Source organism: Vulpes vulpes, chromosome 9, assembly GCF_048418805.1.
Source record: "Vulpes vulpes isolate BD-2025 chromosome 9, VulVul3, whole genome shotgun sequence".
NCBI classification, from domain to species: Eukaryota; Metazoa; Chordata; class Mammalia; order Carnivora; family Canidae; genus Vulpes; species Vulpes vulpes.
Window position 1 is genome coordinate 95,005,331 of NC_132788.1, and position 14,620 is coordinate 95,019,950.

General features: G+C 46.1%; 1 protein-coding gene across 2 annotated transcripts in view; it reads left to right on the forward strand.

Moving 5' to 3' along the window:
• The window catches only part of CCDC12 (coiled-coil domain containing 12), a 58,205-nt gene that overhangs the window by 2,775 nt on the left and 40,810 nt on the right, over positions 1–14,620 (forward strand). Inside the window, exon 2 of one of the 2 annotated variants that reach the window (XM_072721061.1) lies at positions 1,424–1,689. In XM_072721061.1, the coding sequence (XP_072577162.1) occupies positions 1,594–1,689 (96 nt within the window). In that variant the 5' untranslated portion in view covers positions 1,424–1,593. Of the gene's footprint in view, positions 1–1,423; positions 1,690–14,620 lie in introns of those variants that run through there. The other variant, XR_011994421.1, reaches the window with a different exon arrangement.

Below are 14,620 nucleotides of genomic sequence, written 5' to 3' on the forward strand. Positions count from 1 at the left end.
GCAAGTGGATGTCTTATGCCTTTGTTTTACAGATGGAAAAAATGAGGCCCAAATGGGCCAAGTGGGAATCACTTGGGTAGGCAGGGACAGTGTGGACAGGGATGGAGGCCTGACTGACTCTATGCTGGGCCACTGCCACCATCACCCTTGCCTCGCCCCACCAGCCTGCCTGGGAGGTGAGGTTCCCTCTGGTGTTGGGCAGGGGTCAGGCCCTTTGTTGGAGTTGGGGAGAAGTTTGTGGAGCCCAGAAAGATACTATGGGGTCGAGAAACTGGAGCCTGGAGGCCCCCAGACCTTGAGTGGCCAAGAGAAGACAGCCTCTCTCCCCATCCCCATCCTTTTCCATCGTCCTGATTTCTTCTGGGACAGCCCCTCCACTCTGGCCTTTTTTTCCTGTCCTGTCCATCCTACCTCTGAGCTGACATTTCTTGAGCACCTACTACCTGTATACTAGGTACTGCCTGTGAACCTGGTACAGGTTCTGGCAAGTTACCCCTCCAGATGCAGGGGAACAGGGCACCAAAAGTCCCCCACTAGTGAGTTCAAGAGAGTCATTTTGGAGGGGCTGGACAGAGGTCTTGTGGCACAGGGCCCTCTGAAGGGGATTGGGCATCCACCTGCTACCACCCTGGGAAGGGAGGCCCCAAACAAGGAAATAGTCTTGTTGAGAGGCAAGTCCTGGCATGTGTTGGGGTGAGGGAGACATGGATTCTGTATGGCTTTGGGGACCTGTCAGAAGGTCTTAACTTCAGCCAAAGTGGTCTCCTGGTTGTTGCGGAGTGGGCTGGTTCACGCAGGAAAGAAGACCCTGGCAGCTCCTGCTGGGGAGCAGTGTACCTCTTGGCCACCTGTTGCAGTCAAGGCCATATCAACTCTCACTAGTTCTCAGGAACTAAGCTCAGGGGGTCCCTGGGGACCCTTGGGCCCAGGTTCTGTGTTTGTTGTTCTCCAGGTTAGGTAGTCTGACTCTGAGTACTTTGCTGCTTTGGGGAGCTTGGAAGTGGGAAGGGATCATCCATGAGCCTGGAGGAAATGGCCATCGAGCCAAGCCCTGCACCGCACAGGCTTTATCTGAGCTGAGAGCAGACACATTAGGGTCTACGGGCCCATGACAAGAGCAGCCAGGAAGTCACTGATGGAGAGGAAGAGGCAGATCTCTTATTAAACTGGGATCGGAGTGGAGGGTCAGTAAAGACTTCTTGAAGGCACTCAGGCCTTGAAGAATCAGGACTAGGGGGCAGCGCCTTCCAGGTGGCTCATATGGAGTGAGATGTGGTTGGGGCTTGCTTAGGCCAAAGTAGAGCGATCGATGCGCTCTATCCTCCTTCATTCAGGTCTGACTCCACTTGCCGCTTTCTCACCGATTGGCATTGGACGAATCGAGCCTTACGGCCTCTCTCTTTACCTTGCCCTCCCCCAACAGGCGAGGCAAGTTGCGGAGAAAGGTGGGGCGGGCCCTCCCATAGAAACTCAGTGCTGATTGGCTGTCAGGACTTCCTGTTCTCCCGTTCTCGTCCCCGGATTGGCCGCCAGAGGTACATCCACTCCCTGGGCCTGCGCGCTGCAGGACGAGAGAAGAGGAGGGTGGGCAACATGGCGGCTACTGCGGCTGGTGTGGGCCGGCTAGAGGAAGAGGCGTTGCGGAGAAAGGAACGGCTGAAAGCCCTACGGGAAAAAACTGGGCGCAAGGTGAGGAGCGCAGAGTGAGGGCCGTGGTTGAGGTAGTCGGTGTTCGGATCCAGAACAGGGACTACAGGACGGGGGGACCACTAGGAAAAGGCAGCTGCTGAGGACGCGCATGCGCGCGCGTTGGCGCTTGCGCGAGGAGTCGGATCCCTCCCACCAAATCTGGTGTCGGCTGGCTGGGATTCTTTTGGCGCTGGTGCCATCGCCGCGCATGCGCGGAGCGGGGAGGGCCGTGGTCCACGTGCTACGCGCTTTTTGGCTACTGTTCGGTGTTTCCCTTGTGCGTCTCCAGGGCAACTTCTAAGTTTGAGATGTTCATTGAATTAGCCTTGGTTTTTTTTTTCTTTCCGCTTACGAGCGCCCTGAATCATCCCCTTTTCTCACGATCCCGCCGGCCTTCCAACCTGGTGAAATTAAGTGCATCTGGCAGGTTGGCAGATTCCTCCCCTTTCCGCCGGCGTGTCTTGGGCAGGGCAGTCGGGGACTGTGCCCTGGCCCCCGTCTGCAGTCGTTGAGTACGAAAGTCAGGGTGCACGTCAGGGAAAGAGGAGGGCTCTTAGTTCTTTCCAGGCTGCTTCTCTGGGGATGGACCTCCTGGTCCCCTTAGTGACCGAACTTGGAAGCATCTTCCTCTCTTCCGTTAGACGCCAGATGGGCCGAAGATTCCCTTTCCGCTTTGTTGATCTTTCCGAGCAATCCGCAAGAAGGAGAATCCTGAAGTTCATTACCCGTGTGCAAACCTTGGCCCCGCCACTTGGGGCGGTGGGCCTCGGGACGCAGTGCTTCAGCTTGAGCCCGCCTTCCCGTCCTCAGTGGGGCATGGACATAACAACCCCTCTGTTTCTCGCTGGGTTGCTTTGACATCTGACGGGATCATCTGTGTGAAAGAGCTCTAGAGACCTCAGAGGGTGGACGCTGTCAGTTCTGTTGTTGGATGAGCAAAACCCCTCAATCCTACAAAATACAAAGGATGGGAAATATCCAGACCTTTGATAGAGGGGGGAAATGGAACTCCAGTTTCCAACTTTAAAGAGGCTGGTCAGTCTGACCCGTTTCCGTTCTGCATGGCGGCCCTGTGGGAAAGTGAAAGGGGAAGTAGTAGCGAGTGAAAGCTAGCCAGATTGGCTTTGGCTTTTGTTGGCGGCTTGTTGGGCCTGTCAGACGGTTATGTTTGAAAACTGCCTCGCCTAGGGAAGCTCAAGCCTCCACCTTCAAGTGGCTAGCCAGCTTGTGCTGTTGGCTTGGATTTGGGGCCCAGATTACTGGGACTGGGCTTGAGGTCAGAATACAAAGGACAACACAGCATCCTCAGGGCCCATTGCCATGGGAAGGATGCCCAGGTCATCAGGAGAACGGGCCTTTAAAGAGGGATTCTCTCAGTGGGCTGGAAAAAATAGGGCCTGATGGTTATTTTTGTTGTTGTTGTTTCTTTTTTTTTTTTAATTGTGGCAGAATATATGTAATACAAAATTTACCATTTGAAACAAGTTCATAATGTTATATGACTGTACAACTATGTCCAGAGATTTTTCATCATCCCAAATGTAAACTCTGTATCCATTAAACAATAACTCCCCATTCTCCTCTCAGCCCAGACCCTGACAACCCCCAATCTATTGACTATTTAGGTATCTTACATAAGTATAATCATATAGTATTTGACTTTCTTTGGCTGGTTTATTTCACTCAGCATAACATTTTTTTTTTTTTTTAAGATTTTATTTACTTATTCATGGGGGGGGGGGGCAGAGACACAGGCAGAGGGAGAAGCAGGCTCCATGCAGAGAGCTGGATGCGAGACTCCATCCTGGGTCTCTAGGATCACGCCCTGGGCCAAAGGCGGTGCCAAACCACTGAGCCACCAGGGCTGCCCCAGCATAACATTTTTAAGGTTTATCCATGTTGTAGCATATGTGAAATTTTATTCTTTTTTTTTTTTTTTTTCATGAGAGACACAGAGAGAGAGAGGCAGAAACACAGGCAGAGGGAGAAGCAGGCTCCATGCAGGGAGCCTGATGTGGGACTCGATCCCAGGACCGTGGGATCATGCCCTGAGCCGAAGGCGGATACTCAACCGCTGAGCCACCCAGGCGTCCCAATTTTATTCCTTTTAAACCTGAATAATACTCCTTTGTACTATACCACAATTTGTTTAGCCATTCATTTTGGGTTGCTTCTGACTTTTGGCTGTTATGAATAATGAGTGTAGAAATATCTGTTTGAGCCTCTGTTTTCAGTTCTTTTGGGTATGTACCATGAAGTGGAGTTTTTGGATTATATAAGCAGTTCTGTGTTTAACGTTTTAGGGAACTGCCGTGCTGTTTTCCTTAGCAGCTGCGTCATTTCACATTTCCAGCAGTAGTACACACGGATTCCAGTTTTTCCATGTCCTCGCCAACACTTGTTATTTTCTGTTTTGTTGATATTAACCATCCTATTGGGTGTGAAATGGTACCACATTGTAGTTTTGATATACATTTCTGTAATGATTATGTAATTATGTAATGTGAGTGATGTTGAACATCTTCTCATGTGCCTATGGCTATCTGTATATCTTTAGAGAAATGTCTGTTCAGATTCTTGGCCCATTTTTAAAAAAGATTTGAAAAGAAGCGGGAGGGAGAAGGGGAGAGGGAGAGTCTTCAAGCAGGCTCCCCACTGAGCCTCCCCCCATGGGGCTCCATCTCATGACCCGTGAAATCATGACTTGAGCTGAAACCAGAGTCAGATGCTTAATGGACCAAGCCACCCGGGCGCCCTTTTGCCCATTTTTAAATTGACTTTTGTTGTTGCTGTTGAGTTGTAGAAGTTCCTAATATATTCTGAATACTAACCCCCTATCAGATATGGGATTTGCAAATATTTTCTCCCAATTCCAGGGTTGTCTTTTCACATTCCCAGTAATGCCATTTGATGCACAAAGTTCTTAAATTTGATAAAGTCCAATTTATTTTTTCTTTTGTTGATCCTGCTTTTGGTGTCATACCTAATGAACCATTATCAAATTTTGGATCCTGAAGCTTTTCTTTTATTTTCTTTTAAGAGTTTTTAGTTTTAGTTCTTATACTTAGGTTTTTTATCTATTCTGAGTTATTTTTATGTAGAGCATAATGTAAACATCTAATAGTCTTTTGCATGCAAATATCCACCTTTCCCAGTACCATTTGTTGAAATAACTGTCCTTTCCTCCTTTCCCTATCGAATGGTCTTGGTATCCCCACTGAAATCATTTGACCATATGTGCAAAAGTTTATTTTGGGACTCTATTCCATTCTATTGGTTTATATGTCTGTCATTATACCACTACCATACTGTTTTGATTACTATAGCTTGTAGTAAGTTTTTTGTTTTTTGTTTTTTTTTTAAGATTTTATTTTTATTTTTTTTTTTTTTAATTTTTTTATTTATTTATGATAGTCACACAGAATGAGAGAGAGAGGCAGAGACACAGGCAGAGGGAGGAAAAGTAGGCTCCATGCAAGGAGCCTGATGCAGGACTCGATCCTGGAAATCCGGCATCATGCCCTGAGCCAAAGGCAGACACTCAACCACTGAGCCACCCACGCATCCCACTTGTAGTAAGTTTTGAAGTCAGGAAGTATGAATCTCTTTCAAGATTGTTTTGGCTTTTTGGGATCCTTGAGATTCCATATGATTTTTATTTATTTTATTTATTTTTAAGATTTTATTTATTTATTCATGAGAGACACAGAGAGAGAGGCAGAGACACAGGCAGAGGGAAAAGCAGGCTCCATCAGGGAGCCCGACATGGGACTCAACTCCTGGGCTGAAGGCAGCGCTAAACCGCTGAGCCACCCAGGCTGCCCTCCATATGAATTTTAGAATGGATTTTTCTATTTGTGCAAAAAACACCATTGGGATTTTGATACAAATTGCATTGAATCTATAAATCATTTTGGAGAGTGTTGCCATCCTAATATGAAGTCTTTCAATCCATGAGCATGTGATGTCTTTCTGTTTCTTTAAGTTGTTTTTTTTTGTTTGTTTGTTTCTTTAAGTTGTTAATTTTTATTTAAATCTTTAATTTTTTTCATCAGTATTCTTTAGTTTTCATCATACAAGTCTCTAGCTCATTGGTTAAATCTATTCCTAAGTTTTTTATTCTTTTTGATGTTGTTGTAAATGAGATTGTTTTCTTAATTAATTAATTAATTAATTTATTTTTTAAATTTTTATTTATTTATGATAGTCACAGAGAGAGAGAGAGAAGCAGAGACACAGGTGGAGGGAGAAGCAGGCTCCATGCACCGGAAGCCTGATGTGGGATTCGATCCCGGGTCTCCAGGATCGCGCCCTGGGCCCAAGGCAGGCGCCAACCCACTGCGCCACCCAGGGATCCCTGTTTTCTTAATTTATTTGTTCAGATTGTACATTGCTAGTGTATATAGAAATGCTGCTGATTTTTTTGATTTACAAAAGTGGCATCTTGCAACTTTGCTGAATTTGTGTATTATTCTAACAGTTTTTTTGTGGACTCTAGACTTTTCTGCATAAAAAATCATCGTCTGTGAACAGAGACAATTTTATTTCCATCCCAATTTGGATGTCTTGTATTTCTTTTTCTTGCCTGATTGCTTTGGCTGGAACTTTGGGTATCATGTTGGCTAGAACTTGTGAAAGCAGTCATCTTTGTTTTGTTCCTTATCATGGAAGAGCTTTCAGTCTTTCACCATTGGGTGTGACATTCACTGTGAGTTTTTCAAATATGGCCATTGTCGTCTTGTTCCTTCTATTCTTGGTTGTGGTGTGTTTTTCACGAAAGAGAGCTGAATTTTGTCACATGCTTTTTCTTCATCAATTGAGATGGTTGTATGATACCCCCCCCCCTTTATTCTATTATTCTACTGCATTAATTGGTTTTTGTATGTTGAGCCATTTTTGCATTGCAGGGATCCCTTGGTCCTTGCTGGATTCGGTTTGTTAGTATTTTGTTGAGGATTTTTGCATTCATGTTCATGATGAATATGAGTTTGTAGTTTTCTTTCTTTCTTTTTTATTTTTAAATAAATGATGGAATGTGGTGTGGTTTTTTGTTTGTTTGTTTTGTTTTGTTGTTGTTGTTGAGAGAGCTAGAGAGAGCACCAGCAGAGAGAGGGAGGGAGAAGCAGACTTCTTCCTGACACAGGACTCGATCCCAGGACCCGGGGATCATAACCTGAGCTGAAGGCAGATGCTTAACTGACCCGGGTGCCCCAAATTTGTAGTTTCCTTGTAGTGTGTGTGGCTTTGGAATCAAGGTAATACTGAACTCATAAAATGAGTTAGGTAGTATTCCTTCCTCTTCAGTTTTTTGGAGGAGTTTGAAAAGGATTGGTGTTATTTCTTCTTTAAATGTTCGGTAGAGGGGATCCCTGGGTGGCGCTACGGTTTAGTGCCTGCCTTTGGCCCAGGGCGTGATCCCGGAGACCCGGGATCGAATCCCACGTCGGGCTCCCGGTGCATGGAGCCTGCTTCTCCCTCTGCCTATGTCTCTGCCTCTCTCTCTCTCTCTCTGTGTGTGACTATCATAAATAAATAAAGATAAAAAAGCCATGATAAATGTTCGGTAGAATTCACTAGTAAAACTATCTGGTCCTGGGCTTTTCTTTTTTGGGACCTTTTGATTACTTATTCAGTTTCCTTATTATAGATGCATTCAGAATTTTTATTTCTTCATGAGTCAGTTTAGGTACATTGTGTATTTCTAGGAATTTTCTTATTTTATCTAGATTTTCCAATTTGTTGGTATACTTATTGCTACTTTAATTGGGTTTGATCTTCATGGTTCTGGCTTCAGAAAGCTCTTGGACATGAACTCATTTCTAAAAAATGTGAAGTCGGAAATCACATGGCTTCTATCTTGGACTAGAGAGTTCACTGGCCTTTGGAGTTTCCTTTCATTCTTTTTAAGGAAGAGTTATTGTGAAGCCACGTTCTTGACGCCATTGGAAGCCTTTTCCTTTCCTGGTGCATCTTTCCTATCCAGGAGCTCCTGATTTTTGTACCCTCTCTAGTCCTTTTCTTGCAAAGAGGAAGTTAGAATTTTTTGTTGACTCTTCAGTTTCTAGGCTGTGGTGTCGGTGGATCAGTGGCAGGTGATGAAGTATTGTTTGGCTTGATTCAAAATGGGTTATTAGAGCTGGTAATTCATCCCTTCAGCAGATGTGTACTGGGTACGTCCTCTGTGCCAGTCATTAGGCACTGGAGGTACAGCAGTGAACAGAGCAGATGGAAGTCTCTGCGCTAAGCAGCTTGCATTTAGCTGGAGAGACACCTGCAGCATTAGAGAAGGGCAAGGAGAAAAGGAAAGAAGGAAAGAGAGATGGAGAGTACATAGTGCTCCTCTTTTTCTCTGTGGCTCATAACGGTTTAATTCTCTTTATTAAAGACAACAGTGTTTTCAGATTTGTCATGGAAATGGTGCCAGTTGCTTGCTTTATCTTATCTAGGCTTGATGACAACTCTGAAAAGAAGGAAGGAGGAGGGTTAATTTATAGGTGGAATCACTGAGGCTAATTAATATGAGGTGGTTTACCTAAGGTCACACAGCTGGGAGATATCCCCAAGTGAGTGTTAGGAGAGGCCACGGGAACAGGTGGTGATTCTCTTTACTCACTGACTTGGACTGGTTGCCCAGATGCAAGGTAGGGGCGGCTGGAGACACTTCATTGTATACTTTCTAATACCTTTTGGTTTTGTGAATTACACTCTCAAAACAAACAAATAAAAACATAAAACAAAACAAAAAAACCCTCAAAACCCACAATGGTAGAAAAAGAATATAGGCCCCAAGTTCAGGCTGCTCTGCTGTGCATGTCTTAATCATCTCTGGATCCTGATTCTGGTCCTCCTTCCCCCGATGAGGATGGGGATACCCTTATTTCCCACAGTTTTGTTTTTTTAATGATAAACATAAACATAAAACTTCCCATTTAAGCATTTTTTCAGAGGCGTTAGTATATTCACAATGGTGTACAACCATCACCACTGTTTCCAAAACTTTCTCATCACACCAAACAGAAACTCTACCCTCATTAAGCAGTGACTCCCTGTTAATCACACCCTAGCCCCTTATCTATTTGTATCTCTATCAATTTGCCTATTTAAAGTACCTCATCTAAGTGGAATCTTACAATATTTGTCCTTTTGTGTTTCACTGACTTCACTTAGCATAAGCATAAGTTTTCAGGGTTATCCATGTTCTACCCTGTAAGAGAATTTCATTCCTTTTTAAGGCTCAATTGTATTTCCATTGTATGTATATACCATACACAGTGGCTATTCGTTCATTAATTTGTTGATGGACACCTTTTGGCTACTGTGACTAATGCTGTCATTGGCATATTGGTGTACCTATTGGCTTATAAGTATTATCTGAGCCCCTGTTTTCAGTTCTTTTGGGTATATGCCAAAGCAGTGGAATTGCTGGGTCATATAGGAATTCTATGTTTAACTTTTGGAGGAACTATCAAACTGTTTGCCACAGAAACTGCACATTTTCCACTACCACCAGCAATACACTAGGATTCCAATTCCCCTACATCCTTGCCCAACATTTATTTTTCTTTTTTTAGAAAATTTTTTTTAGATTTTATTTATTTATTTATTTGCCAGAGAGAGAGAGAGAGAGCACAAGCAGGGGCAGCAGCAGAAGGAGAGGGAGAAGCAGACTCTGCTCAGTAGGGAGCCCATTGTGGGGCTCTATCCCGGGACCCTAGGATCATGACCTGAGCCAAAGGCAGACGCTTAACCCACTGAGCCACCCAGGCATCCCTTTAAAAAATTATAGGATAGGGGCAGCTGAGTGATTCAGTTGGTTAAGCATCCAACTCTGATTTCAGCTCAGGTCTTGATCTCAGGGTTGTGGATTCAAACCCTGCATCAGGCTCCATGCTAGATGGAGCCTACTTAAAAACAAATTATGGGGTGTAAAGGTGATCTGGCTGCAACATTTGTCACCACATTGATAGTCAAGTTTGATTTGGCTAATCTGGCTGGCTAGGTGGGTGTTTCTTTCCTCACCACTCCACAAGCATCCCTTGTGAAGCGAAGCTGTGCGCTTGGTTAAAGAGAATGACCTTCCCCAATAGAGGAGGACCGTCTTTCCATCAAGGGTATAGGAGTAGCTGCGCTCCCCTGCTAGAACCTCCAAACAAGCTCTCAAGGTCCACGTGTAGAACGTAGGGTAGTTAAGCTTCCAAGATTCCAGACACATCCACGTGAGGTGCTGCATGTGGCAGTCTGCCTTTCTTTAAAAAAAAAAAAAAGAATTACAGCTATCCCAGTAGGTGTGAAGTGGTATCTCATTGGGGTTTTGATTTGCATTTCCCTGATGATATGTGCTGTTGGGCATCTAATTGGGTGCTTATTTGCCATTAGTATATGTTCTTTGGAGAAAGATTTATTCATATCCTTGGCCCATTTTTCCATAGGGTCATTTGTCTTTCTGTTGTTGAGTTGTTGAATTCTTCATATATTCTGGATATTAAACCATTGTTAAATATGGGACTTCCAAGTATCCCCCCCCCCCCCATTCTGTGGGTTATCTTTTCATTCTCTTGGTAGTATTCTTTGATGCACAAAAGTTTTTGTCATTTTTTTTGAAAAGATTTTATTTATTTATTTATTTATTTATTTATTTATTTATTTATTTATTTGACAGAGACAGAGCACAAGTGGGGGGAGCAGGAGAGGAAGAAGCAGGTTCCTTGCTGAGCAGGGAACCCAATGCGGGGACTCGATCCCAGGACCCTGGGATCGTAACCTGAGCTGAAGGTAGACACTTAACCGACTGAGCCACCCAGGCACCCTAATGCACAAAAGTTTTTAAATTTTGGTGAAGCCCAAGTTTGCTGTTTTCTTAGAAGAGTACTTTTCGCATAATATTTAACCTCTGCAGTTCCTGAGTGATGTTTCTGTTAGGGTCAATGCCTGAGAAAGTTAGTCAAAGGCCTCAAGTTCACATTACTTTTCCAGCCCAGGGATTTCTTGGGAGACCTATATGTGACTGGTGAGACTAGAGAGGAAGTAAGAGCGGCCTGCTGCAAGCAGACAAGGGAGCAAAGGGTTCCCTCCCTTGGGGGTCGGGAGTGGCTCCCCACTTTTAGCTCAGTCATCTGATGTGAAGATGAGACCCCTGTAGGATGGGCTTCAGGATCCGGCACTTTCTCAGCCTGCTCCTGCTGCTGGAGAGTAACTGTCTGCCCCAAGCGGATGGGCCCTTAGCACTCACTGGCAGGTCCCTCACTGATACCTACCTTACACGTTGTTTTCTTGGAGATATCAAGATTTCATGCCTGGGGTTGATTTCACTCGTGGTGTTAGCTTCCTCTCCTCCCCGCACCAGACTCTGAACCGATTTAGTGATAGTATGGAGGAGCCAATACTGACATTGTGACAAATGGAGACAAGATCAGGGCGGTAAGGTTTCCGCATATTATTTTGCAGTAAAGTTCGGTTGTATCTGTGCAACTGGCAGTCTTACAGAGTACTTCCTCGCCAGCCCAGCTGACTGAATCCTGAGGGGGCAAGCCAAAGGGTTCGGAGGAGCTGGGATGCCCAAGGTCAAGGAACCTAAGTGACTTCTGGAATGCAGCATGCAAACCCCCCCAGAAGAGTGGGATTCTCTACGGGGTGCAGCACTGTCTGTAGGTCAGCCAGCCCAGGATGACAGGTGGGAAGAATGCTGTACTGCTGGTGGTCATTTCCTGGGAAAGCCAGGATAGGTCTAGGGACACTTCACAAGAAGGCAGAGTGGAATTTAGGCTAAACCATGGACAATGGGACTGAGAAGCAAATATTAAAGTAGCTGGAAAAGTATTCCAGGGGAGCAGTTGTGAGGTGGGAACATTCGGTGGGTACAGAGGGGACATTTGGGGATGCGCCAGAGGGTTTGACAGCAAGCAATTGGCAGTGTTAGGGGTAGGGTTCTGTGATAGGATCTGAAAGTGCTGCTGGGTACTTTGGTGGCCAGCTCTGCAGAAGCTCGGGCTTCCAGCCAGGAGGGCAGCCACCTACATTTCTTTTCTCTCTCTTTTTTTTTTTTAAGATTTTATTTATTCATGAGAGACAGAGAGAGAGAGGCAGAGACACAGGCAGAGGGAGAAGCAGGCTCCATGCAGGAAGCGCGACATGGGACTTGATCCCAGGTCTCCAGGGTCAGGCCCTGGGCCGAAGGCAGGCACTCAACAGCTGAGCCACCCAGGGATCCCCATCACCTACATTTCTATACTGTATTTGAACTTCATTTCTTGGTGCTTTTCCAGAAGTTCCAAGCTGAGTGAGTAGGTGAACCATTCCAGGCTGTGTAGATGAAGCTCTGTGGCACTCTCTACCATGCTATCCGGTAGGCAGCGGCCACATCATCCTTCTCTGACCTCTACTCAGAGTAGCCAGAAGGAGGTTCCTAAAGATTGTTAACTTGGCACAAACACTCGTGCATGGCTCTCTGCTTTCATAAGCATTTAGCCTGCGTGGGGCTGTCTCTTTGTGCCCTGGGACGGAGAGGCTGGTTGTCCAACAGGCCAGCCCCTCGGGGGTTGCACACAAGCTCAGGAGCAAGGTCTGGCTGTCATCTCCCAGGCTCTGCAGCAGTTCCTATTTCTCACCTGGCTCTAGGGACCAGGGAAGTGCTGGGCAGTGGCACCTGGTGCAGTGATGGCAGTGTTCTTCTCCCTTGAGTATGTCTTGCCCAGAACCACAGCTAGGAGCCACATGTGGCTCTTGAGCCCTTGAAATGTGACCAATGTGGTGTTTTATTTTATTCAGTTTTAATTACTTTATATTTAAACAGCCACATTTGACTTAGGGTTGCCTTTTTGGACAGTGTGTCTCTGGAGAACTTGCTCCCTCGTAAGAGACCGTGTCTCTCTGCCTAAACTCTCATTTATTGAGATTTATGAGGCAGAGAGTAGGTGGAAACTCAGATGACTGTGAGCTCAGCCTTGGGGAACCGAGGGCTTTGAAGTAGGCAGTCTTCATGGCCGGTGTCTCCAGCAGATGCTTATTTTCTGCCCTTTGGTGTGTGTATCCAATGGAGTTAAATGCTAACACTGTACACTCAAGAAACAGGCAGTCTGGAAAGTGAGGGTGAGCTCATTGATAATCTTGGACTTGGGTGCACCAGGGATGGTCTTGGCTATTGTGGGCTGAAGGTGGAAGGAGGCACTAGAGGGAAGGGCTGGCCACTCTTGGGGGTCAGAGGGGAAGGGCAGTGAGATGTGGGGAGGTGGCAGTAGTGAAGAGCCCAGTATTTTGGGTGAGGAGTCAGACTTGTCTGTGCCCTGCTCATCCCTCAGGAAATTGCTTCTGACTTGGGCTTGTGTGGCTATATCCCCAGGCATAACAGCCTGAAGGGTAAGTCAGTAGAGGAGTCACTGCCTCCATGTTGACAGCCTTTTAGAGATCGGCTGTCATAACATTTACATGGGATTTTGTGACTGGATCTCATGATTTGCTCAATCCAGAAGCAGGCCTTTGAGGTAGGTTGAAAACCATTTATCCCTGTTTAGTAGACCAGGAAGCCCTGGCTGGCAGGACCTCTCATGGCCGTGCTTTGGGATGTTGCTGACCCTAGGATGTTCCTTAAGCCCTGGCCCTGTATCCTTCATTTGTCACCCCCAGGTGCTTGGGAAGAAGTAGCCCGCTGGATGAACTCTCCCTATCACACACAGAAACTGCTATCAGGCTGCTTGGGGATGCTGGCTGGCATAATGGAGAGCATGGTCTTTGGAGCCAGATGGATCTGGTTTAAATCTCAGCTCCATTCATCACATCTATGGGACCCAGAGTGGATCTTTAAAACTTTGTGCTTCCGGGACAGCCCCGGTGGCACAGCGGTTTGGCACCACCTGCAGCCTGGGGTGTGATCCTGGAGACCCGGGATCGAGTCCCACCTCGGGCTTCCTGTAGGAAGCCTGCTTCTCCCTCTGCCTGTGTCTCTGCCTCTCTCTCTCTGTGTCTCTATGAATAGATAAACAAAATCTTTAAAATAAAATAAAATAAAACTTTGTGCTTCCTTAGCTTCGTCTGTAAAATCGAGACATGGCTCCTGACCTCATCAGTAGCTGAAAGAACAGAGAAGGATGCCTGTGAAGTGGCTAGTTCAAGGTCTTGCCCATGGGCCTTTTATAAATGTGTGTGTATCTTTTCTTGCCTGTGCTGTTGAAGTGAGGAAGTCTGGGTGGTTCTCCAGCCCTCCATGCTGGGTGACAGTGGGTGGAGCTGGCCCTGTTTCCCGGAGGGAAGCAAAGACCAGCATCTTGCTGGTCCCATGGCTTTCTTCAGCCTATCTCCACTTCCTTGAAGGTGCAATTCACTTGTGCAGAGTGTTAGATTAACAAAAAAAAGTAGATTTGCAGAGCCACAGCCATGATGGGGTGTGTGTTCCCCCTTCTTCCTAAGGACTCATCTTTTCCTGAGGCCTGCTCAGATGCTGAGGTCTTGGAGCCAGTGAGAGGGAGAACCTTGTAGGTGGGAAGTTTGGGACCTTGACACAGACACTTGATGATGAACCAGTGTTGCAATTTTGGATTGAGTCATCCCTTCTGAGGGCCCTAACTTGTTCATATGTGAAATGAAAATGTTGGGTCAGTCTGAGGTTCTCAGACTTACCTGTGTGTCAGGATCAGCTGGGGAGACAGTGTGTATTCTTTTCTCTGGCTCCACCCCAGATCTACTGTTGAGATCTTGGTATGGAGCTTAGAAATCATGCATTTTTCAAGATCCCGGATGATTCATTTTTCTGCAAGTCTCTAATCACTTCCTTGACATTCTCCCTTGACAAAAGGAAGTAGAACACCTTCTTTCCCTGGAGCATTAGTTGGTCATCCTCACTGCGGAAACTCTGCAACCAGCCATCAAACAAGTATTGAGCACTGACTGTGTGCCAAGCCTGGGGACCCAGATTGTGAATAAGACTACCTCTCTGCCTCAA